The 27,786-nt window shown below is 43.2% G+C and overlaps 1 protein-coding gene and 1 long non-coding RNA gene across 3 annotated transcripts in view; both read right to left on the bottom strand.

Moving 5' to 3' along the window:
• The window catches only part of LOC111253772 (actin-binding LIM protein 2-like), a 62,262-nt gene extending 34,982 nt beyond the window's left edge, over positions 1 to 27,280 (bottom strand). The window contains exon 1 of one of the 2 annotated variants that reach the window (XM_086976163.1): positions 25,537 to 27,280. In XM_086976163.1, coding sequence (XP_086832289.1) covers positions 25,537 to 25,540 — 4 coding nt within the window. In that variant the 5' untranslated portion in view covers positions 25,541 to 27,280. Of the gene's footprint in view, positions 1 to 9,099; positions 9,143 to 25,536 lie in introns of those variants that run through there. The other variant, XM_086976162.1, reaches the window with a different exon arrangement.
• Positions 19,837 to 20,316, bottom strand: LOC147754493 (uncharacterized). Its single transcript, XR_015317991.1, has 2 exons — positions 20,203 to 20,316; positions 19,837 to 20,037 (listed from the first exon to the last, which is right to left on the bottom strand). It is a non-coding gene; the product is annotated as an uncharacterized LOC147754493 (long non-coding RNA).
• Positions 27,281 to 27,786: the final 506 nt, after the last annotated feature.

Below are 27,786 nucleotides of genomic sequence, written 5' to 3'. Positions count from 1 at the left end.
GCTATCGGTACTATATACATATGTATATACAACGAAACGAACAGTCAGTTCTTTGTGAAGGTAGCCGAGCGATAGGCAAACTTAAAAATCACGACGACTTTCAGGTCACACCATTATGCTAATCACGTTCTGCATGTGGCGTCTGCATGCCTAGGGCTATTAGAAACAAACCCCACGAAGCAAATACATAACTAGACAACTCGCAGCTTACCCCTGGCACGTATTTTTACCCTCTCCGAACTGCAGTTCTTCAAAAGTACCTCACCAGTCTAATATAGCTACTGTGCGCTTCAAGGCGGGTCATCTAATAGAAATCATCAAACTCCCTCCAAACCCTCTACACTACCCACCTATCTGTTTACTGAGACAAGCAGTCCTCTTATTTTATACAAATGCGAACTCACGTTTTCACTAACCCACGTGTTTAACTTAACGCTGACATAGACCACACCAATAGACAAGATGTCTCGCTAAAATACAAGCTAGCTTACTAATCAGTAATTCATCGGCATCCTCCAAGGGCTTGTCTCGTGTTGGTTATCTACAATTATATTTTAAAATTGACTACTGCAAAGAGTTTTCCGAAAGCACTCGGTCCTATATTGTGACACTGATAGGAGGAGAAAAAGCTGGCTAAGTATTAAGCGGTAGAAAAAAATTAAGAAATATTCATTACTTCTCGACAACCCATTTTGCAATCTATTAGCTTCTCAAGGACCTCAAGTAGGCCGGAGGAGCAATCAGTCGTTGCGGTAACTCCGTTCTGATGATGTCTCCTTGGTTCGTCCGCATCTATCTATCTACGCGTAACGTAGGGATCTTTGTTGAGTTGAAATTATTTAGGCAACGAATATCGATTAGGTTCAGAATAGATAACATGCAGCTCCGAGCGTGTCGAACCATTTGTTTTTTCAAGAAAAACATCAAAAATTGGTGTCATGATTTGGATAAATAAGAATTATTAAGCAAGAAGCGAATTCTACTTTCGCATTGTATAAATCTGGTCCTAATGATATTGCCCCAATATTAAACAAATTTAAGTCGCAAGATGGCTTTATTAAATAAGATCGGTCTTCGCGAAATAGGATCACCTCTTTCTGTCGTTCGAGATTACTTCCATTTATTGATACTCATCGACTTGGTCTGGTAAGGCCAGCGAGCTGAATCTCGTAGCAAGTTGTCTATGCATATCAGTGATAAGACTGCATGCCAGTAACATACCTCGAGATACTGACTGACCAATTCTGACATCTGATTGTGTTTCAGTCGCTTACTGAAGTAGGCCAAGCTCGTGACGTCTCCCATTCTAGTAATAAAAGCAAGTTAAGCTTTCCCTCATTACAGTCTACGTCAATGCCGCACTTTGCCAGTCACAAGGCAAGCAGTAATACGAAATGTCGCCACTAACATCACCTATGACTATTGTTCCTATTCGGCTGCTGTGTCACGACAAAGTACGGCCTAAAGGGCCCTGTCCCTACAATGTGCAACTCGTATAGCTCTTCGTGTCCGTAGTCATCATTTCAAGGCTATCACGCCAAACCATAAGCAAAATAATAGTACAGCAGTGCTGCAGCCGCATTTGTTTGAAAGTCCGTCCGGGCGGCGACTGGCCGCAGATGAGTTTCGCTTGCGTCCAGGGCAGCTGACTGGTTATAGATGACCATGGACCTACCCAGTGTATTCGCTTAGGAGTCAATAGTTTTTACGAACGATATACCCTATGCTAAACCGGCAGGAATTTTACATGCGACTGCTAAAGGCTGTGGGCGCCGAGTCCATACAGCGGGCGCCAGGTACGACTCCTTCTATGACTTTACAGCCGACGGCTTTATTCCGATTGTCGTGATTGTTACCCCAACAAATCTACGGTTTACACAACACCAACAGCTTCTTCTACTTCGCCTCCTACGAACATCATCCGTACACCCACCAAGCCAACGAGGCATTATTTTCGGAGACGGGGCAACTCCGCAAGGTTAAGCTACGAAGAGTAACCTGGCCTACATTGCTGTTTTCTCGGTGCGAGTTTGACTCTTTTCCCTTTTCTTCGAAGCTGCATTACCTGATCATAGTGTTCCTGTTGGGAATACCACAGAAACAGACTAGGCCCGTCGTCTGCCATGCCTCACACAGACGCTGCCCTCGATGTCCCACCGCCCTCCAGCTCTAAACTTAGGTTAGAGCTGCACAGATCTGTCAGAACGAGCCGGGTAAGCCTGCCACGCTAGCACGCAGAAGACCCAAGCAGCACGCGGAGGGAGCGACTCAGCGGCTGCAGCGACGGCGGAGGATTCTGCTATCATTGGCCTATTTATAGCAGCTCACGTCTGTAGCAGGAGGCCACCCATCCGCTGAATGGCACAAGCAAGAACATGTAGTGAAAAATAGCAATATGCTCGCGGCTTCCGGTATGTGCATACATTATATCAGCTGTCATTGTTGTCGCTGTTATTATTAGATCAATTGTGTACAAATGGCGGCGTACAGTCATGAGGCATCATTGCGACCATGTTCCCATCTCCCTTTAAGTAGAAGACTATAAAAACATTGCAGCAAAGCAAAAGCAAACGAAAATTCGGGAAGAAGCTGCTTCCTGGTTAGTCCAAATTAGGAATAGTTAGCGCGGTCAGCTGCCTACCAGTAGATGGTTAGCCACTGATACCTCTAGGCCTGCCTCCTAATCTTCTTCGAAGGCAGCACGCACGAGGCGGATATTACTCAATTGTAAGGCAACGAACGCGAAACGTATATGACAGAGCTGGTTAGATTAATGTGACCATCAACAATTCATGATAACCCGAGTGTGGGTAACGGCAGAAGAGTGATACAGCGGTAATACAAGCTAAGCCTAGGCACACGAATCGTCCTGAATAGGCGAAGATCTATCTATCGGTTAAGTGAGTTGACCTAAAACAACGAGCGAAGAAATTTATACCGGGGCTGATTGCCAATCAGTATCCACCGTTGGTTTGCCAAAGGACCCAATTCGATTTGAAAGACAATAGGCACTTGAGCAATAGCAATTATTTCAGGTAACGTTTAAATTACCGCTGCCTGTTCTATACGGTGTGCGGCATAGTATGCTGCAAAGTATTTAATTTATTATGTTTGACAGTTTTAAAAACAGGCGGACTTAGCATTGCAAAAAGAATAACATGAACAAACAACAACAACATAGGGCACTTCTAATTTTACTGGAAGTATCAATAATCTGCTATTGTATGCCATTCAGGACCTAATGACTGAATGGCAGAACGAACAGAGTTGTTTCCATTTCAGAAGACGTTGAAGCCCCTTTGCTAGTGGTTTCTCTGCGGACTTTGTCAATCCCACAATTTTACAGAGAAACCTACATTTTAACATTGTCAGTGCGGCAAATTTTAGTAAATCGTTCGCACGGCCGTCTCTACCTCACCTTTTGACCACGTGGCTCAAAAGAGCACAATTATCTCGAGCGGCTCAGAGGGTTGCAGACGTGCGCAGACACAAATGCATACGATCTGAGGAAGCTGTGAGACCGTGATGACAATATATTGGCATTCGCTCTATCCGTTGCTCAGTTATTTACTAAAGGTGTAAAAAGCCCTGATCTATTCAAGACATACCTAGCCATACGCGCAACTTTGTTGCTATTATCGTTCCTTACCTTCAGTTACGGTCAATCGCCGATCTTATTATCATAGTTCTAATGAATACCTACTCCAGCTGCAAATAGACGAAACTCGTACGACGTCTACCAGTTTGGATTTAGCCGACATCGTGAGATATAATTCGAGTTTATTAGCCTGTCATCCCTAAGAAGGCCTAGACGCTGTAGATAATCGATATTCGAAAAATATTCGTCTGCATCTCCACACTTCCATATTGTATAAAGTATGGTCATTATTGATGAATATCTATCCAGGAAAGATAAAAAGTCCGCTCTGGCCTCGCCATAGTTTCGATCTCTCAAACGCTACCATTGTTCTCCTTTGCACTCTTCTTTTATTACTTCCATAAATCTCGATTGTTCGTCTGCAGAAAACATTACGCAGTTCTGTATTGCGGACCGTTAACTGTGGCAAAATTTACAAATATAAACAAACTCGAAAACACGTATGTATACAGAATCCACCAATATTGACTTTGTTGGTGTTTGTCTGCCTTTTGCTCGTCTCCCGACTCTATCGACGCAAGATATATCTGAATATTTAATTTCTTATGGATAAAGAGAATTGTACACTTTTTCTCTGGTTTGGTCTAACAGGAAAATGGCAATAAACTGAACAGAAACAGGCCAATGGTAGGAGAAAGGGTACTCGCCGTTCAACAGAACAGAGGTTCTTCTTTCGAGTTCCATAGCAGCATCTTTGCGACGAAAGATTATAGCGTAGCTAAATAGTTAATGGGTTCTAGCGAATGCTATATCGGCAATTTACAAAATTTCCTCCAGGTTTGAACAGCGCACATATAGGCTCACAAAGAAGGAAGTTTATGACTATAAATAGAAACTGGATAGTGACATTCAAATGCACGCAGAACACTATAGGAAATAGATCGCGTACAAGGTGTACGTCAATTGCGCCGCTTGAAGAGCCTTGCAGAGATAAACGGAAGGCAAAAGCAAATAAGCTTGTTTCCATATAAACAGATTATTTACGGTTCTCGGACAAAATACAAGGCACAAGGTTTTCACAGCTGCTCGCCTTTGGGAAAACGAATTCTTCTAAACTTTGGAGCTAAATCTATCCATGTAAGCTGCTATTGAACTGTATTCCAGTTGTAGACACTACATAAGCTTTAACATTTGTTTTTAATTTACTATAGTACTGACTTACAATGACATACCAAATCGAACAGACGAAAAGATGTGCCACTTATTTCTGAAACAATTGGTTCGAAAATAATTTACCCTGATCTGTTGAGATGGTTATGCACTCAAAAACGTCAATAACAAAGGTGGCGGCAGCAGCAGCGACCGCACGTGTTCCTTGGAGTGTCGATGCAGACAACCGTCGGAACGCCAAAAGAAGCCATTCGATTGTTGGACACACTGCCCCCAACAGTACCGTTGTTGATGACTCTGCCGCTGTCATCCGGTAGAGAACGCATCTAGCGGACCATTACGAACAAACCAAAATAGCTTAGGACGAAATAAAAGCTAAAAGAGCAGGTATCTTCTTTCGGTTAAGAGATTGAGAAGAAACAACCTGAGCGAGCGATGGAGTGAGGAAGACAATAAAAATAAAGCCAGAGCCTTTTCTCCTTCTTAGTCCTGAACGGACGGGATCTTTTCCGCAGACCCAGAAGCACTGCACTGCCATGGCCAACACCAGGGAAGCGCCTCGTAGCTCCATCTCTCTTTTCTCTTTTTCTACAGAGAATGAGAGGCTTGGCCTGGCATAAAGGTTTGTTTAGCGGTAACAGACAGGACGCATGTGTCCTCAGCCGTTCGGGCCAGCCCGAAAACGACCGCTTAAGCTTCTTTGGCTTTATGCCTTGACTACCTCACTGCTGTCCTCCGCTCGACTGTTATGCGCATGAGCACGTATAGGTGTTCGGCTGCACCGGCCAAATATAGGCAACTTACTCATCTAGATAGAGCAATTGGCCGCCACTGCGATCATCCAGCGTTATTATAGCACTGTTGCTTTGGTGCCGTCCTTTGGTTTTGTGTCGTTCTTTGAAAAGCTCGACGCCATTGAAGAGAACGGTTGGATAATCTTTTCTCTCGAGACCGTACGAACATATCGAGGGTCAGTGAAGAAAAAGAAGCCTGCGGTCTTCGTCGCCGTCGACTGTGACAGAGATCATTAGCATGCTGACGCTGTTAAATTTTTCTGGCAGAGCGCTAAAGCTGAAAACGGACCTGTTTGTCATTCGTCTGGTTATTTCTGCTTCTTAGAACAGCTGCTACGGGATGTGATACACTAGATATTTGCAGTGCAGTTCGTTCTTCCTGAATCCGACAACACTCATCTGGGCCATCGCGTTAGACATCGTGAGGCTGGCCGATCCGAAGGGGGGCCTGTCTCCATTCGAGAAAGAGTGTAATCTATGATGGTTAATTTTGCCAGACTGGCGGGATACGATATGCACAGGCCTTATAGAGCGATAAAACGATCATGACGCATAAAACATGTTGACAATAGCAGATATGGATCTCCGAATGCTATTCTGATCTGTTATGTAAGACGTTATTTTGACGAAGAAAGGCCAGCTGACTCTGTACAGCAGGACATTATTGCCGTAAGCGAACCACAGGTCGACCTGCTATTCAAGTAACTACGGCAATTTGTCAGGCCATTATTATCCTAGCAACGAAAGTCTCTGTGCCGATTTTCATATGGTCCGAGAATGTACTCTAGGAATAGTGGAGACCCAAGCCGCCGATCTGCGTTTAATGTGGAACAAAAATATAATGTCTCGCCGAACGCCAAAGATTGCCCATGGTTACGCATACGGCCTCATCGTTAAAGTTGACATGTTTTCTGACAGCAGCTTTTCAACATTCTACAAGTAATGCAGGTCGGTATTATAAATTTTTATCGTAACAGATGATAAGAACCTTATAAGTTTCTCGAAAAAAAATCTAAACTAAAAAGTAGATTGAAATTAATTAGCTATGTGTAAGTGCAATCTACAAAACTGTCGTGCGAAACCTTCGATTAATATACATTAACGAATGATATTCAAATTGATCCCGTTATCGTAACGTCATCTAATGTTATCGACGTTTCGTATTTAAAGTAGAGTCACAGTTGTCACGCGCAGACCCAGTAAGCCTATATAAGCCGTATCTACTAATAGTGGTCGTACTCCAGTAGTAGTTCCAGCAAGCGACTAATCTGCATCTCCGACACCACGGCGAGGTAAAACGGCTTGAATTAGAATAAAAACGGACGGACGATGTGCTTTGCTTAGCTTCTTAAACGTATGTGTCCCAGAAGGTATGCTACCAAGAATGAACAACCCAAAAATCTGGGTTGCTCATGGTCTTTCATTCCACAGTTTGCTTGCGAATGGTGCATCGGCCAGCGGCACCCTAATTATGAAAGGCAGCTAAACGAAAGAACACTTACAGGGCGTACCGTCTGGGGTTTTTGATAAAGGATAAACGAACCCAGTCATTAACTAAATGAAGGGAATTACGTGTGCAGGGTCTCATAACCAGTCCTTTGTAAAAAAAAAATTTCCTCCAAACAAGTTGCACAGAGAAGCACTTCGTAAACAATTTACAGTTTCGTATATGAGGACAAACGTCATCAGGTACGGTGCGGCGGTTGCAGTCTGTGGTGGAGCAATGGTAGCAGTATCTAGACAGGACAGACAGCTCTCCTGTGATGGACATTCACTGCACATCATATATGAGATATATTTGGATATGTCTTATGCTCTTTTACGGAATGTGCCCCTGCGCCTATCAAAAGTTCCACAGATATGCCTGAAAATCAAGCACATTTTTTTCTACAGTGCTTACTGAAAAATGAACTCAATCGTAAACAGATCATCCAGTTCGAGTTGTTGAAGAACTATAGAACATGAAATTAACTTTTCTAGGTATTTTATAATTCAATGATCTTACGACGAGTAGCAGTTGTAGTCAAGAGTTATAAGCATCGCGTTAAAACTTGACGTTCGAAACAATGTTCAATGGTAATAACCGAAATAACGCTCGCGATGTCTATTCCAACGTAAATGAAAGAGTAAAATCAAGATTTGGACATCGACCACGCTCGAATTTGAAATTGAAAATACTTCGGTTTCGCTTACACTCATTACACTTGCTTGGTCCTTCTTGCACAATTACGTTAGACACAAAAGGATGCCTTCCTCTTTTCTGATCCCGAATCGGCGGGACACGAACAGAGGATGCAAGATGATTTATGTCCTATTCTTCCAGGTTACAGACAAACGATTCGTTTGATTGCAGCTCGCTACATTCACTCCTAACAACAACAAAAAGATCAATAGCCTAGTCAATACTTCAAAGAAAAAAGCTCAAATCGAGTCGTAAATGTTTAGACTCATAGCATTTTTCACTAGTCTCAGATGTCTGCTAGCAAAACCATAATTTTGGGTTTTAAATGCTAGAAACTCAAAAAACAAAAAAAAAATTGTCAATCTTTTCATAGTATCGTTAACCTAGGCTTTACTACGAAATATGATTCGTGGAGTTATATACGATCATGTGCCTGATCCATAACCAACATCCCAAGTCGTACTTCGCATGCTAATTATACAAGGAATGTTACAAGTTAATAAGATGATTATTAAGTTCGGGGTGAGACATTCAAATTGGTACGAATTTGGGACACTGTGTGTCATAGTAATGATTTCTAGTACCACAAAATACTCTTTATATAAAAAAATATATTTTCTAAAAGACAGTAGCGGCGTTATTTTCGGAATTCAAGCGAAGTTCCTGTGTTTACGCATAACGTTCCTTAACAAGGTTCTAAATTGTGTTTTTCCCGATATCAACGGTCACTTGGGTTTTGAAACAGCCAATAGAGATTTTCGGCATGCTCGAGAACGTTTGCTAGTGTTTAAATTTAAAGGGTTCGAAAATTCAGTAAAATGGCCCCGAACGTAATTTTTCATGCAACAAGATCTTGTTGTACAAATATTAATGGCAGTTTTAAAGAACAGGATTTCAATTACCACGATACGTTACCTTGATTAGTCTTTATAAGGCTTTCAAGCGCCTTTTTGCACTACTTGTACTTGTCCGCCCGAGCACTCGCATTTCTAGGACCTGCTAATTTCATTCCACTAGATTGTCGAATTGATACCCACCAATATCCCTTGTTATTTGCAGAGTGAACAAGGAATACCTTAAAAATAACTAGTGGGTAGGTCGAGCTGTTAGTGGAAAATGCAGTTGCGATTAATAGTATATATTGATAATCAGGAATGACACTTATAGCCTACACAAAGGTTTCATTCCAGCATATTTATATGTAACCTATAAAAAAAAAAGCCCAGATTTATATATCTCGCCTTGTGTTATATATACACGTAGTCCACCCAATAGGTACACAGTTGCTGTGCAGCCAACGCTAAGTCTAACCTACCTAATAATTTCAAACCAAAAGCGCTAATTTTCTTCATTACCGTTCACTGGATAACTAATTACCCGCATGTAGACGTATCTACAAATTCGGTACACACAGTACGACGCGGTAGTTATTATCACATAGTATGGCAGTAAACATACACCGCGTCGGGTCACACCCCAGAAAAACACGTTCGTAAATGTTCTCAAAAGCAAACTTTGACAGAAAATAGGCACAAATAGACGCCATTATTTTCAGTGTCCACCGACACGTGTTGCTGTGCTTAATAGGCCAGACATATGCCAAAATCTGCCATGTTCCTAACGATGACATCTACAACGAAATTTCAAATTGTCACAGTAGTTTACGCGGGTAGATAACTGACACTAACGAGATAAACATCGACAATGCAAAGAGCTTACGACAGGATTAAAATAAAACTTACACAGACTCCTCTTGTTCTACTCACTCAGCTCTAGTGCTTTCTTTTAAACTATTCGGTTCGTTTCCAGTCGCCATGTAAAGTAGGCACAGATCATTGTACAAATTTGCCATTCCGGCTCTCCAGTGAGCACCATTTTGTTCAGACAACAAACACTGTAGTATTTATCCCTTTTGTCGTTCTCATACCATCCATAGTACATTTATCTATAGTTATAGTTGAACTCTCAGTAGGAGCAGTAATGCTGCTAGTGTAGGACACGCCAGAATTTGTCATTCATTACAGGCTGCCGAACGCCACTCACAAGAGACAAAGAACCCATATACAACAGATACAAAATATATAACTAGCGTCATAACTTAGCGCCAACAATGGCGGAAGCATCTCACAAAATGCCATGGCGTGGGCCAAGATCGAGTGGCAATTAATGTGCGACGCAGGCATCACTTATCGACCGCTAAACAGCAGTTTTTCTAATTACGAATGCGACAACGCAGCTGGCTGTCGGCGGCCATTTATGGGTAGTGCGCAAATGCTGCACGCGCACCAAAATGTCCACACTGTTATGAAGAAAAAAAATTATTGAAGAGCCTTTTTACGATCAAATCGAGCCCGTTCAACCCGCTATTGTAGCCGGCAACAATAATTTCCCTACTGGCACTCGCATAAGTTTCCCTAGCGGCGAACGAGGTAACGAACGACACGCATTCACCCTAATATTTACAGACGGAGCCACGCAAAACGCAAATGATCATCCGTTTTATAGATACTCTGTCAGACTGACGTCTGCTTGTCACTTCTAGACGTTCACACTTTCTGCCACATGATGATACTGAATACACGAATGCAGGGAGGTCATCAACGCTCCATGAGAACTCCAGAAGATGAATTACGAGCAAAAACATCCTTCCTGTGCTTGCAGACATCGGCACCGTTAAAAATGTTGTTAAGTTGTGATTTTTAATACACCATCTCCCGTCTCGTTGTTTTTTGGCATTGATTCCGGGCACAGAATCTCGCATTCAAGTCTAACAAACAAACAAAAAAAAAGAGACAAATTGACACAGAAGTGATTCGGTCTCGAAACATTTCTATTATCCGTTATATATATATATATATATATATATATATATATATATATATATATATACAGAATTACGTGCACGATGGATTTTTACTTCGCTTTATATTGAAAATAGATATAGATGAGGTGACGGAAATGATTACATCGAACCGAACTGATGTATTACATCAGCATATTGATGTGATTTTTCGAAGACGTTCCGCCCATAGTTAGTTGTGGTGCAGTACGGCATTGACGGTGAACTAGTATAAAAGTGGCAGTAAGCGACGTTAATTGAATCTACTGCGTGAACATCTTGGCGTCATCAACATTCGTTTTTGAATTACCACGACTCCATGTTGCAAGCCTCCGTCCGCATCTCTGTCCTTTCGTTTGTATCGTTTGTACGAGGAAAACTACAATAACGTAATAAAATAACGTTGGGCTTGCCAAGGGAACATGCCCTATGGCGTGGCCGTGGTTTGACCGGCCAAGTTCAGATCCATCGTCCGGCGCCAGCGCACGTTCTACTGCGAACGCTGTACACATCACTAGAAAATCAGCGATTAGCAACCATAGCGACCTCGCCTTTTACTACGTATGAGCTTTTTCCCTTCTCTTCAGCAGCCCTGTTATCTGAAGCTTGTTTCTGCGGATGAAGACGGGCTTCATCGCTTACCCACGAGGAAGGACCTGGGGCGTCGCTGATCGTTCGTTAATCTACACACACTCTGACGCACACGGTGGTCATGGCGCCAGGTGCAGGCAATGCGAAATTAGTGAGCGTGTCGCTGATGTTGCTCCGACCTATCGTCTGTTTTCGCGTAAAGCCTAACAACAGGAACAGACGTAGCACGATGATGAACTAAAGTGAACTCTATAATCTTTTCCTGCCACAACAAACGGCCACGTTGCCTGCAGTTGACTGAGGACCAGCAAGCCAAGACCGAGTATGAGATCGAAAACGTCGTCATAGTTCACAGAAAAATTAAATATGTTGGCCATTTGGTGTTGCAATGGGCCGTATCAGTCGTATAAGTCGGTCACGGAAGAGCGGATCTGATGTCCGCATTACGGGAGTCGCTATGTACAGCTCTGTATGCATGTAAATATGTATGTAAAATGTACAGCTTTGCCTGCCAGAGGAGACAGTGACAGCCATAGAGGTAAACTAATCTCATACATGTGTCCCACACGCGTATGAAAACATACAGAAAAAACACAGCTCCACTAAACTTTTTCGTTTAATTTCCCTATTCATTTGGACCGGCCATTACAACGAATCGTTCGGCGCGATATTGCTGTCAAAAGTCATTTAGAGAACATTTATCCAAACATATTTTTTTTACCGAGAAAGTACGTGTGTGTATATATATACACGCGGCTGTGGAGAGTTAATGTTTCAAAACAATACAATTCATCTTAACATATTTAGACGGTATATAATGGTAATGGGTACTCCTGGGTAATGGTTGGCTAGAAAAAGACAAAATGTGTATACCTTATTATATGGCCGGGTTTGGTATGAGGACGATTTCTGTCAACGACCAGAATGCAACGCGTCTGTCGTTCAGTCCATTTTACTTCAGTTTTTTTCTATTTATTAAGACAACTGATGCGCTGATGAAAACTCACGGCTAACCCTCAACACGTATTTGATAGAACAATCCGAACAATGAATCCTATTCCAGCTACTGCAAATAGAACAGCTACGCAACAGGTCCCGCTTAGGGAGAATTTATCGTTTTAAAGTCGAAGTATATGGATTTTAGTCGTATTTGGGTGACATTTGGATATTTGAAATTTCCATTTTGTTCCTGAAATGATCACAGTTTTTTGATCTCTAAGAAAACGTTGTGCAGTTTCCTTTCTTCTTATACCGTAGACGTTTTGATTAGACTGTTATAGCCGTGTTTGCTCCGCATTCAATTGCGCCATTAAAAAAAATTATATTCAAATGGATCGTTTTCGTCTACGAGGGAGGGAGGGAGGGGACCACGTCACGCTGCTTCGTTCCAATACAAGATGCTCAATTACGTCCGTATGGCTTGCCGCATTCATCCTATCCTCTTGTGTGACTCTACGCTATAACAGCCCGCCGCAACTTTTAGATCGTCTTTTTGACTCCGCTTGTCGCTTTCTCAAGGCTTCTTCGACCCGTTCAGTTCATTATCAGCCCCTATCAGACACGCGCGCCTCTTTACGATAAGAATGCTTGCAGATAGATCCAGACGCACGGAGACAGCCGATATGGAGCTACAGCAATACGACCTTACAACCATTGTAACCATAATGTAATGCTGAGAGAAATAAACGAAAACATGGGATCAGGGCTAATTATACAGTTAATATCTTCATAGTTTGTGCTCACGTTAGCAACAATTCTAATTAACTGTACTAAGGAACGAAGACCTATACGAGCACAACGTAATACAAATCCATACTACTACATCTAAACTATAAAAGAATTACTCTAACTAGAAAAAACTATCGACATTCAACCACGTCATTGCCTATGTACTTAAAAAATTTCACAAACGCTACATGTGCAACCTGACTAAGGTTAAATTTGAAGGTCAAAATCCTAGGCCACTAGATTTTTAATCAGGTACTGTGTACTGTTCTGGCATATTCCATGAGACTGATAAACAACTAAACGCTTGATCGACGTCGCCATTGTATGCTTTTGAATGTACAACACGGACAATTTTAATATGGGTATCTACTGAAATCTAAATAGTGCGATCCGTCTACTTTCGTACGACACCAAAACTGTAGACCTACAATAGATCCTTAAACTGAAATCGTACTGGCCACTACACAACAATCATCGATCGCGAGCGAAATGTCCGGTAAATTGCTTAAAACATTTTCCCTTGTTCACATACGAGGACGATCACGATCCGGTATTGACGGGCAGAGCTAGGATTACTTCAATCAATACCTCGCTTTATATTAATAGATTTTTAACAAGGGATGCCATGATCCCGTTCGTCCGGCCAGATCGCATCCAAATCGCGTTATTTCATAACCTGACTCGTAGGATCTGCGTAGGTGGCTTACAGTGTTAACTGTGCCACCAACAGGAAGCTGATTGATATAATTGAGAGGAAAAGATGATGATGATGATGAAAACTATCTATAATAATTATAATTGTGAAAGTGTAAGAGGTCGTCCAGTCGCCATAGCAGCGCGGTGGTACTAAGGGTATGTGTAGACATACTATTTCGTTTCCTGTCCGGATCGAGCCGTGCAGCAGGACGTAAGCTTGCGGCCTCTGCTTCAGCCGCTCATTTTCGTCTTCTTTCAGGGATAGGCTATTGATCGAAAAGAAATGCAGGGCTTTGAATGGGAAGGATGACACTATACGTGTTCACGTTTGCAAGGTGTTTCTTTGCATGCAATGCCAAGTTCCGTTACCTGTTAGGTATTATTACTGTCGTATTATATTGTTACTATCATGAGCCCGGTAAATTACATCTAAAAAAGTAAGCAATTATTATAAATATTGTTGAATTTATCAAGTTAACGTCGATTGTTCTGTGGACGTTTTTCTCTACTGAGGTACCGAAACAGAGTTTACACCTCAAAGAGGTCGAATCGCTGCCGTGCATTTGAGAACGACGTTTTTTATAGGGCCCGCGTCTAGCGTCTGTGGTATGTAGCCACAGTGCGGTTTCCGTCAACTTGAAGCTGAGGTCAAAATGACCCCCAAGATTTAATTTTCTCAGGCATTAATTACAAGAGACGTCCGCAGCAGCCGTATCCACTCCTATCAATTAGCTAATTAGTTGGCCAAAGCATGTTGTTTCGCACGTTATACATCATTTCATGCGTGCATCATAAAAATCATCATTTATCCATGCGATTCAGAGCGTATCAACATCAGCTATACGTAGATTCGGGTTAAGGAACGCATTGCTATGCTTGTAGAGAAATAACATCACGTTCCAAGCCACTCAACCGACGAACGCCACACACAAGTCACCTGTATCGCTAGGGCATAGCTTGTCCTATTGTTATCGGGAGCAAGACAGTATGGCGCGATCAGGCAGTACATATTACTGCCGCCACGGAGAAATGCGTAGAGAATTTGCCTTCCTTGTTATATTGCACATCACCGTGGCAACGCTTAAAATATCAATACAAAACGTGTCCTAAACTTTTTTCGATGGCCGCTATATAGTCCTTACCGCACAGGTTTTTGACGGCTTCAGAAGACCGAAGCGTCTCGGTCACTACATGGCATTTTGTTTTCGAAGTTTCTATCTGTTAAAACCTATTAGAACAACAATTATGTTGACCAAATTGTTCCGTACTTTGGTTGCGCTACGAGGCAGCTGATACCAAGGCCAATAGTAGTTCATTGAACATTGTCGCCTCGTTTTTCTTCTGCCGCACCTTTTTGCACTTCAGTCACAATTACGCGCAATCTTTGACGCTTCTCATTGAGAAATTGAGTGAGGAGTACCATGTCTGTTTTCTGTCGGTGAATTTATTCCCGACTAAAAACTGCCATCCAATATCGTTCTTTTTAACCTTACGGTCTGGGGGAAACAAGTATCTAAGGGTTGCTAAATGTAATCGCGGCGACATATTCCACTTAACGCAAATTTTGGAAAACCATCGGCGGGAAAACCGCAAACGTAAAGGCTCTTGAAATGCATGGTGTATTACCCCGTTGCCGAAGGGCCGCGCTTGCCTTCCTAGTGGAAGCGGGCGTGGTGACGGTGGCTTGACCTTGCTTACATAAGGACGACCTGGGTTTCGAAGATGCATTGCTTCATATAAATGAAAATGGCTATGCTGCTAAAAAGATAAAAGTTAAGGAAAGAAGGAGGAAGGAATTCTTTTTTTGCCACGGCTTCTAGTAATATGAAGAACGAAGGTAGAGTGATAATATCCAAAGACAAAAGACTCCGACCTCCAGTGAGCAATACTTGACTTCCCGGTCAGCTACTGTCAGTTGATGCTCGAACCGAAGCGCGGAGCTTGTCTTCATCTCTTCCTTTTTCGACTCTCTAATTTGGTATTTCACAATTCGGTTCTAGTGCAGTTTTCGGATCCGCTGTATGCCGGCGAAACAACCCAGCGCTCCGCCAAGAGAGAACCTTCACCGAGGTCAGAGGTTTTAGGGCATGTAAATAACGGTCGGCAGGCTGCGCGGGAAGAGTTGAAGTTTTAATGGGTCACCTGTATGGCCAGTACATACTGCCAAGGTCTAGCGATGGCATTTTAGATAAGAGAGAACGTAAGAAGCAATTTCCCATCTTTGCTCAACAAGCAACAGCGTACAGCTGTTGAGCTAATAGCGAACAATAGTAGCTATATGGAAGCCGGTTGTCCTGAGTGCTCGGTGGCTGTACGAGTTACGGCTGACTTGAATCGCGAGCGAGCTAGTATGCCATGCTACGTATTTATGCTGCAGGCCAACGAAATTTTTCTCATTGAGGGCGAGCGACAGCGGTCCGTGGGCGGACCAGCGGGATTCAGATAACGAGGGGATGGACGGAGATTCAGAAGATATAATCAATTTTGACAATGTCAATTGAATTTTCAAACCGCACTATCGTGTGCGCATAGTTATGTTTACGCATAGATAGATACTCGTCCTTCGTCCATACACCGACATGTACTCATAGACAACACATAGCACCACCTTTTGCGCACCTTGATAGGGAGATAGTATAAAGACTCTGCCGAAGACTCTTCTGTCAAACAAAGAAAGTTAAGTAAGAGCCAACATTTCAGCTAGAGTGTTTGCGTTCAACGTTAACTATAAAGTTTCCTTGGTTCTTGTAAGTGTTCTTTTTTACTCGCTGCTATCTCACCACTGCCCGCCGAAAATGAACTAATGTCTAAAAAAGTTAGGAGTTAGCCGAGGCTTTCGTATGTTGGCCATACTAACTGCTTCTCCGGATTCACAGCTGATGGTTGACAATAATGATGGCACTGGTGACCTGTAGCTGACGTCATCGATTTCACGCTTCGATAAAACCTAAAGGTACCGACGAAACGGCAGCCAAATAAACGATTCCGGGTGCAAAACTACTGAAAGAAGCAGCGGTAACAATAGACGCGATGCCGATGTAATAGGCTAGAACAAAACTGGGGCTAGGATTAAAGGAAGCTGTTGAAAATCTGACTACCGGCGGCCGCCACTATTTTTGTTTCTACCGATATCCCAGCCCGGGAGTAATTTCACCCACATGGTTTGATGCCAATTCTGTTGCACTATACGGTATTGTCAACTTATTCATATCGAAGAACTCGTAAAGGACAAACCAACTATTGGCGCTGCTTAAGACACAGAACAAGATAGGGGCGTGCGACTGTTTTGTGGGACAAGGATCTATAATATGAACAAACAACGCTGTACAAACATGTAGAGTCTACTCCGTGGCCCCTCTCCTAATTAGCCTAAGCGATATATTTGTATGTCAATTCAACTGTGAAGATATGCTTTTTGTCATTGTTATTATTTTTACCAAGTCAATGTTATGTGGTACAATTTAACGTTCAAAACTTGGTCCCTTCAGCCTTCCAGTTTTTTTACCGATTCTGCTCCTACAGATAGCAGATATTTTACGATAGCTGTCTTTGATCCATGGCAGACATCTGCCTACATTTACAGGACAACAAATCTATAATAACACGGCTTACACAGATACCTTACGTCAGCAGCATAATGTTTTATTTAACCTTACTTCTACTACTCAACGATGTGTACAGTAAAACGTTGATTGGCGACAATTTTATACCTAAGTTAAAACACACGACAACCGAAACGACTCGACAAATATCTCTACCCATCAGATACCGTCTGCGGTCTATGTTTTTTATTCAATTTTCACTTAATCGACACTAAAGGTATAGTTTGACAAAAAAGCATTAACAAAATAGTATAGTGCTAGCCTCCTCCGTACTACAGATCTAGAGCCATATATAATAGTGCATTTTGATTTTATCGTTAACGACAATTTTCAAAGTTTCTCATATCATGACCATCTGTTTGACGTCTTCACACGCAAGCTCATAAACCATTTGCGAAACGCACAGAAACTAGCGTATCCGAAAATGATTACAGTCGTTTGTCTCATTCCCTTCAGTATATAACTTGTAGAGGTCTCTGCAATACCGGCTTTATGATAAACACTTTCGCGCAGATACTGCCATCTCGGTCGAACTAGTCCTAGAACTAAAAAGACTCTGTTCGAAATAGTTTATTTCTCCAAACGTATAGTACAAAGCGAATACTTCCCATTCCCGATTAAGGATTTTTAGTGGACAACATAGGTACTGAACCCATGGATGACAGATTTTTACCGATCTACTAGTATTTTTCCCACTTTTTATTAGTTCGCCAAATTAAGGAGAAGCCCTTCTGGTATGGGTATTCTAACAGGGCACGCCTATCGACTCGACCGGTTCGGCCTCACACGTTACTGCGCGCCCTACCCTTCCAATGAAATGATTCTCCTACTTTTCGCCTATAAATCGTAACCGACGGATTTGTGTGATTCGCCACACCCACTTTCCGAAGAAACAACGCTTTCCGTCAAACGTCACTGCGCTTTTCTTATCTTTACTATTATTTCGTATCCTTTAAAGGAAGGATCACTACTGCTTAAAACAGGCCACAGGAGCCAATGTATTTTATTAGATTCATAAGATTTTATACAGTCTGCTCATGTGTCGTGGCGACTCAGTAAGGTCTTACTGCAAGGGCATTTGATAGAGATGTCATTCCTTTCGGATATTTCTGCCTTCGTTGCCCGCTCCGCGGGTTTTTTTTCATAGAAATACACGTTGACTAAATAATGTTATCGGTTTATTTCTCATTCCGGTAATTGATAATCACATCTATCTATAAAGTTTCTATTAAAGATCTGTTTCCCCTACATAGCTAATTTAGCACAGTGTTTTTTTTCAATACTTCAAACATACTTCACTTCAACCGATTTTCCAATAACAGCGTCGCTATGTACAGTGATGGAAAAACAAAGGCACGACAAACATTCGCTGCGTGTCGCCTGTTATATTGATTGCTTAAGTTGAAGCGAGCAAAAGTTAGAAGTCATTGCAGTAATCATGCCGGTAAACGCTCAACAGTTTTCTGCATGTTATCTACGAAGCAAGCCTATATGGGTCGCAAGCGGCCCGCGCTCAACGAGAGTAGTCCACCGCAGCCATGACTACAGCGGCAGGCCGCGTTCGACCAGGAGCTATTCTGTTCGCTCGTCATATCTGTGCCAGGTCACAACAACAGTCGTAACAGTATGAAAGCGGGTTGACATGAAGAATCAGTCCCAAGCACAAACTAAACGTATTTTCAGCCGACATTGGCAAACGCTACTGGCGTCTGTTTACCTATCTGCCTACCAATGTTCCCGTTTCCTTCGGCCTCGAGCAGCCAACGATCTTGCAGGCTGACGAGATGCTCTGAAGTCAAGATACAGGTCAAGGTACAGAAGCAGCACAAACAGCATAAGCAGAAGAAGGTGGAACAGCTCATCAACGAACGTCGGTGACCCGTTAACTGTTTGCTTTCTGTAGTGTTAGAACACAGAGAACAGATAAGCGTAGACTGTGCAGGACAGTATCAAGTTGGGGCTATGAACGGCATGCCACTCGCGGTCCCTAGCGTGTCTGGCGACGGCTCCCGCACCGTCATTGATCTAAACCTTATCTATGTCTTGACTAGATACTAGAAACGAGTCCCTCGTGGAATTGTAGCACTATATCAGGGCTTTGCTGGCGGTAACTAGCGGCGTTGACAAATAGATAGATAATGGAAGATTTGAGATGCTTCAATGTGTTGTTCACGAGATAGAGTGAAACTGAGAGGCGATGACAGCAAAAGAATATAGGCAGCTAGTTAAATAAAAATATGGGTTACTCGGGGTAACAGCTCAAAGGTAGCGACAGCAGCAAGATCCAATCCATCAATAGGCAATAAACTGCAGCTGACTGATAGCTGGTACGAAAACAGACACTTTTTTACCTGTTCAATAGTACATATTCGCCCACGAGAAACCCACCTAAAAAATAAAAAACGCTGCACAGTAATACTGCAGTAGGTGGATAATATGAAGATTTTATAAAATATGTTAAGGTTTGACAAGGTGTTTCACGGAAAGGCAGTTACAATTGTCGGGAGTGGGATCTGGGCTCCATGTTTGATTGTAGAATGGGTTTCGTGTTGAGTGCCTGGCCTGTGGACAGGAAGGACGTGACCTATGGCACTAAATTGTCTCCTGCCAGGTAGAATAAATACACCGATGGGACATAACTTCACTCGTGTTTCATAGATTCGCTTTTATTTTGCTGTCTAATACAATGATGTGTACAAATTAAGTTCTGCAATAATTTCGGTTGCTTTCATCCGTAGTCAACCAAATCCAAAGCAATAGCGAACCTAAGGTTCTGATGCAAGTCCTAATGGTCACTTTCCTAACTTTCTGCCTTTGACTAAACCATTCCGTCCAATCTGAAAAACAAGGTTTGTAGATTTATAGCTGGGGTAGGTGAACTTCTGTAGATGCAGTTGTAGACAACCCCGTTATCTATCATTAAATGTAGCACAAACATACACCGTTGCCGCTGGATCACTGTTGATCTACAATACACACGATAATTAACTGAAGCCATTTACCTTTCTTTGGTCTTATAATCTGCTCAGGCCTCGCTTTTCTGCAAGCACTTCTCAGCCTTCAAGGTACATCCAGATAACCGACCTAACCCCACCAAGGCCGTCTACAAGCCGCTAATTCTCTAAGGGTTACTGCGTGACGCAGAACACTTGAGACACGCTCAACATTACGATATGTTAGTGCTTGGCGTCTGCACTCGAACACTGCTTACAACAATCAAAAAGCAATGCGAGAACAGATGATGCCATGATGAGAAAGCCAACGTAGGCCACCTGTGCAATGAAATATCTACAGTCATCCGCTAGTGGCTACCGCTATAATAAGTGCTGATTCCCTCGTGCAGCAGGACAAACAGCTAAGGCTTCTAGATAGTGCCAGAGTACCAGTAGGAATGGCATAAAGAGAAGAAGACGCCCTACGTTGAGAACTGGTCCGTCAGCTCGAGTCTGGAGAGTTATAGTTATAACTCATGGTGACAGAAGGGGGCCTGGTAGAAAAAAAGCACTATAGTAGTCTATAAAAGTTGCTGGCTAATCGGTTGAGTCGCTATACCCTCTAGCACTCAATAGCCTTAAAGGGAAAGGTCATAAATGCAAATCGACTTTTGCTACTGTCTCCTAACTAAGTCAAGGAACACTGGGGATCTGTCTGTGAAACATCATTCGACATGTCGAGTTATTTAACACAGCCGCGATATAAATACCATACAGCATATAGTCATAATATGATGGCATAAACCACTGACGCAGTATTAAAACATGCAGGAATTATATTTGCTATGGTTGCAACTTTGCTTTCCTTTTTCTATATAAAATATCCACTTTTTCGTTATAAATCATTTTCATTTGTTAGTTACTAACTGTATCTGGCGAAAAAATAGTACATTAGTACATATATTTCCGTACAGCAACACGTCCATTATGATACACGAAATCGGAACAAAGAACTCCTTCCGTTATTAAAATAATTTTTATGCCACAAAAACGTTCCCCAGACTTTTTACGACTTCTTTTTTTCAGCAATATTATATACTCTTCCTTATACTGGAGTTGGACATTTTATCCTGCGCGGATGTGGATTTGGAATAGCATTCACTGATTTTCCAATTATCACAGTCAGTCCAGAAGCGACATCAAAATTTTCGTAATAATTGCCACTGCCATATTAGCAAAAGTTAACATGGTAACATGAAATAAAATTTAGCGCAAAATATTGTCTCTATAATATATTTATTTTTGGGTTTCTTTTGTCGAAGGAACAGTCTTCTTTGTCTTCGTCAGATGGAATCCCCTTGCGCAAATGCACAGACGTCTCTATACACTATAGAACTGTTTCGCAGCAGTTTCCGCCGTAATGCCAGCAAAAGTTTCCAAGGATTAGCCCGGACAATAGGCCGTGCGGCGACTACGATGGCAGCAGCAGCAGCGGGACAAATTATATTGGATCAGGAGCAAAGCCAGGTAGACGATGATATTATACTAAAACATGAATACAGAATGCAATCTATATCCGATAAGTGTCAGCGCACGATTCTCTCGGGTCTGATAGCTGCCGCTTCCGTCACCGAACGAAGCAGCTGGACCGATCAGAGAAACAAGCTCCTAAAGAGGCCTGATGCTGACGAGGACACCACAGTACAGCACAAGCAAGAGTAGTAGCGCCAGCAGCTGCTGTACGCAAACGTCCCAAAATACCGACCAGCCGCTGGAGACTAGCTGCATACCCTTTCGATGAGATCACATGGGCGATGCTCGTACGCTCACTGAGGACGATTGCCTGACCATTCAAAAGGGAGAATCACAAGCGGCCAGCCAACAAATGGAGGCCGCAGCGCACAACGAGTTGCTATGCGAACAAATCAATCTTCGCGTGACGCCTCTCAAGCGCAGAAGCGCTTGGTACATACACCTACACATACACACAAACACATATACACACACGTACTCACCTTTTCACTCACGATTAAATGCCGTCTGTTAATCTTTTCAAATCCAATGAAATTTACACTTAACTATAAATTATCTTTACTACTGTTCGCTCTTTTAATTGAAATCAGCTAGATGTGAGTTTTGCCAGGCAAATATCTCTTAGTTTATATTCCTAATGAAGCTAGCTCCGGAAAAGTGGCTTTGACTATATATCAGTCACCATAGTACAGTTCATGGTCCAAATTGTTTGTTGTTTCTTTTCATGTAAACATTATAGACTTTGTTCAGGTGCTGTCAGCTGACGATAGATCCCCAATATTTTTGTGGGAAGAAACCGGTTACGGACAGCGGACAGCTGTCCCGTTTCTGTCACTATGGATCTCTACAAACCGCTTTTCGACAACAGCTAATGACACTGATAACGCATGATACTGCAGCAATTTCAGTGAATGCCATCACCAAACATGCAACTGAAAGATCACCCCCCAAAAGGTAGTTACCGACATCACCCCGAGCCACCACACCCGTTACCTCGACAAGTCGATGACGCCCAACCACAAACAACTCATCAACGAGTCACGATGGAGATGTCGCCTGGACGCTGACTGTGACTGCTTTCGAAACAGAAGGGCATGGGCAAACCGTTGACCTCATCGTAGGATCAGTCGCAGACCAGCGACCCATGGTCAGGCTTTGACCTTCATATTCCAGTTAAGTCTCTCTCATTTGGCAAATTCCATTTGCCCATACAGAATCGGCAGAGGCGAGATATATAAAGCCTTACATAGTCCGTTTCTCGCGCTGGCTGCCCATCGAACTTTACAAACGCATCGCCGTCGTCGAACACGCCCCACCTGCTATCAAGCAATCATTATTATTCCTGCTAATCACGGCTGTTATTCTGCTTAATGTCATGAGCCACTGCGTGTACCTTCCTCTTGGCTTTTAATCCGCATTTGTTCTACTTTGGCTTCTCGTCAAGATCGCTCGATCCGAACAGAGACGCACGTGCCTTGTTTTATGACGTACCGCTAGCTCTCGAAAACATACGGAACGACAGACGAATGTACAGGCAATTAGACCGTAACAATATGGACGACGATTAAATTCAACCCAATAACAGCAGTTAGACTAGGTGAAAGTAGTTGCCATTCTTATCAGTTGGTAGAGTTGTCTACTGAGCCGGACGCATTTCATTATAGAATCGTAGTGGCCGCGGAAAGTTTGCACCTCCGTATTCGCAGCTGCCACCGCCACGGCGGGAACATCCCTCTAACTGCTGCTGCTGCTGCTGCTGCTGCTGCCGCCGTTTCTTTTACCTTATCTATTAACCCTATCCCCTAACCACAAAGTACCACAACCTTTACGTAATAACAATGTCGTATATAGAGATTCTTGTGACGATTCTGCGCCGACTAGCGCTGCTATTATCAGCGACCGTTGTCGACTATGGTTGTTCTAATAGCCAATGCATTTCTAGATGTCTGAATGTCTACCTGTGCTTCTAAGAAATCCAGCCTAGCTAACAACTGCCGCAGCCGGCTGGTACGGCAAAGCCGGCAAGAAGATGGCAATCGGTCACTTCCAAGTGAGACACAAACAACGGGGAGAGTGACAAAGGCCACAGCGGTCGTAGTAATGAGAGTGGCACTGGAAGTCCGCAGAAGGTCGAAAGATGGGCGCGGCTCAATACGGAAAGACGACCAGCGCGCTACGGCCCGGGCAAACGACGATCGAAAACACCAACGACAGTGGCAGTGAGAGCAACGCACCGCCGCTGTAGAACGAATACGAACATCAGACCATTTCAGCTCGAATAGGGGCGAAGTGTAGCTCTGCCAAGCAAGGATATCACTGACGTTGGCCGTCGTCGTTGCTATATCTGTGACACAGCTGCCGTTTCGCCCTGTTATCAAATACCTATGCGCGGCGACACGAGTAATGAAGTTAACAATACGCAATATCCTTTGTTGCCTTTACCTTCAGTATCCGCGATTGGATCATTATTGTTGGCCACAGGCTGAGCAGCGTGACTGCATTCGTATTGTAAGCATCTATCTTACCGTTACATTTTGCCCTGTTGCAGCCGAGCCATGAATTTGACAACGAGACTCTCTTCTCTAGAGTGAGGTACGAGCAACATCACCGGGAGTCCGAAAAATAACTTTTCAATAAAATAACCAAAGTGAAAGACAACGAACCAGAGAGACAAGGGGAACAAATCGCTTGAAGCACGCGCCTGGGGGCATCTGAATGTTGAACGGACAGAAAAATACGCGAATGTTATCTTTCTCTATTTCTTTCTCCATATGTATAGAAGATTAGTGCCAGCGTGTCTAAGAGCTACGACGACTAACTAGCGAATGTCCATTCTATTGGTATAGAAGGGACGCACGCGAAAAAATACACCTGACAGGGGTTGCGCGATTACTCGTAAGCAATTAGCAATGTAGCCAAGTCCCATTATCGATTCGTTTTCACAGACAGAGATCGTAACTGTTCGACTGTGAATGATACAATACAGCTACCGAGTTGGACGATCAATGCGATTGACCGGAAAGCCGAGCCAGTACAATGGTATAGAACACAGTCGCTAGCGAACAGAACTAATTAAAGCACGTGGGTGCTCAGTCGAGGTGCCGTTTGTCCTCGTTCTCGTCCCCACAACATAAATAGGTCAGCTACAACTTGGTGAGCAAATTCTGCCAGAGTTATTGAGTCAGTCTAGTTGGACAGTATTACTTCACGTCCTCCTCGCAGGTTTAATGAAAACCTTCAGGTACAGAAGATAAGCTACATGCAAATTTTAGGGGGCATGAATACAAAGTCGTCTGTCACTTTAGTATACCATTCGTTTCAGACACTCACTTGGATTCTCTAACTATTGCCTGCCTACTTGACTTGTTTTTACCTTTCGATCCTAGCAATTTTTTGTAGCCAGTAAGAAACTCGTTAAAAAAATAGTCCTATCCCCGCCTGACGTCACAACCGGTCATCCGACGACTCGCTGCAACAGAAAAGGTTTGTCCTACCTCCTAGACACGTTCTCACCCGTCGCCACCGCCAATTATCATCGATGTGCAATCTAGCTTCGTTCTTGCCATCCTTCCCTTTACTGCTGACAAGAGCAAACGTTGCTTTCTATCAAGGATAACACCGCAATCAACTCGACATCGTGGCCCGTCTCCTTCGAAATATGGGTACACGCATTTGGTAATACTCTCTAGTACCTAGTCGCTTAGTCACTCGGTCACTCGCTAATTAACTGGTTTCTATTCTCTATACTCGTTATCACTGCCCGGTGGCCGATCGTGGGGTCGGATACCTTACCACTCCTAGGTCGACCCCTTGCATTCACATTATTTCAGCAGGATTCGGTCTTATTCTGCTCGACCGAAAAGGACTTACCCATTGCAACGGTGAGGTTTCGGCCAGAGGCGCGTCTCGTTCGTTAGTAGATTGTATAGAAGACACAGAGCATACACAATTTATATGCAGCAATATATAGAAGAGATGGTGGTCCGTTGTAGAACTGGTAACCCGTCACCTAGTGCTTTTTACAATTTGCTAGTTAATGGTTCATTGGAACAAACTTACAGACGTACATATGTACTTTTGTTGCAAGTTCAGCCAGTACGTCCGATACTTGTTATTCCTTATATGGGGGATATTAGAGTTGGTGAAGTTGTTTTTGTATAATGGGCCACAATGCTTGAAATGGCACTCTCTACAAGCCGATTTCGTGGTAAAGCTGAGAAGATCAGACACCATTGGCCGTAGTACATCCGACTAAAGTGTTCCGAATCAAAATTCACGAAAAAGAAGTATCCCCGTTAAACTCAATTGAAGAATCCTTAAGAATAATTCAGTGAACTCCAGAATGAAGGGAGTTCCTTCTCCGGTAGCTTGGTGACACACAGAAACCTTTACTATATAGATACCAAGTAGAACAAACGACACTTCCAAGTAGATAGCTGCAGAAGTTGGTCTTTTCTATTACTTTCTGCACGCGATCATAGTTGTAAAGGCCAATGGAGAGGTTTCTCACGAAGAAAGGCACGAAAAGACCTTGCGTTATCCAAGGCTACGTACACAGCGAACTCCACTTACTCCAGACCTCGTAGTTGCAAGGTTCTGCCTCTTTGATTTTCTTTATTCGCTTTATCTCACACAAATACGCTCTAAATTAGACTAACCAGCCAGCTTATGGAACAACTGAGTACTGTGCATTGAAGTGCATAGTGAAGGGAAAAAACTGAAACGAAGGGAAAAAAACGAAGAGTTAGTCCGGTTTAGCGCGTGTGACGTAGAATCGCCGCCGGAGGAGAGCAGCAAGTGTCTCGGCTTATTCGTTGCGCGTTTTAAGTTCGCTGCTTTTTTTTCGACTGAACATTTGTTACGGTGCTGCACCTCGACAACGCGGCCAAATAGACAATGCACAGTTGTCCTGCCGCCAAACAAACATCAACGCAACGTTTGTTGACACCAAAATCCGACAACGAGAGTAGGTTATGTCATCCGTCGTTCCAGCAACCAGCCGCGGTTCGGTCGATCAGCAGCTATCCACTATCGTAAGATAGGTAAACAGGCACCGGTGGGGTAGTCCAATACACTCTATGGTCGAAGATCGGTTCCTACGGCCGGGTTACGCTATTTTAGAACGGATGGAATTCTTGCAGCTGGGCACCCGCTAAAGCAGTTAGCAAATTACTCAGATAGCTACTCACAGTGAATGAAAAAATACGAACCGATTTTACGCTCGTGGCAATCTACTAACGACCCCGGGGGGAATGGGGTGCTAGTGGGAAGAAGAACGAAAAAAAAGCCACAAGCCGGCACCACTTCTTCAGGCTATCGCAGTTATCATCGGACCCGACGGCAGGGACAACTGTTTGCTGCTCTCCGACCAATCCTGCCACGGTCCCACAGTTCTTCAGTCACACAATCACGCCACACAGAAGCAAGCGTATTGTGTTCTATGGACGATCAGCCGACTCTATGATCACTCCAGCTACTTCTGTGGCCGTAACAGTTCTGCGATAGTAATAGTCTATTGATGTCCGTACTACTGCTGGTGTGGCAGCAGCGGTGCTCACTGCTGCACTCGACTCTGTCCGTCTGCAGACAGGGTGTGCCTCCTGCTAGAGTGCTAGCTGTGCGGGTCATCAGCCAGCGTAGGGACGATGTCCGCCACGAGAGGGCGCAACGGATAGTCGTGGCTAGAGTATTAGCGGCAACGGCCGCGGCGGGCTGAATGAAAATATTGACAGTGAAGAAGAGTCTTCACTTTCTAGCACGAGAGTATACGTGAAAAGCAGCTATTGCTGAGATTTTTTGGAAGAAGGGGCTAATTTGAAAGATGTTTCGTTAAAATTGCTCTTTTCAGCTGCAGATTCACGTATGGTCGGAGTAAAGTGGTCATATTGTGACTATATAGAAGTGTGCAGTGCACGTGAGTATAGTACCCGCACCGAAGCATTTGTCTGTCCACTGACACAAAGAGAGAACAGCTGACAGCCGAGAGGAGTTAGGCAACTGCCATGGTATTTATGAGTTAATGCGTTTCATAAGCGTGTATTTCTCTTTCTCTCTCCATATATATATGTGTATATATATATATATATATATATATATATATATATATATATATACAAAATA

Source organism: Varroa destructor, unplaced genomic scaffold, assembly GCF_002443255.2.
Source record: "Varroa destructor unplaced genomic scaffold, Vdes_3.0 BEIS01000007.1, whole genome shotgun sequence".
NCBI classification, from domain to species: Eukaryota; Metazoa; Arthropoda; class Arachnida; order Mesostigmata; family Varroidae; genus Varroa; species Varroa destructor.
This window is presented reverse-complemented; position numbering and strand designations above follow the sequence as displayed.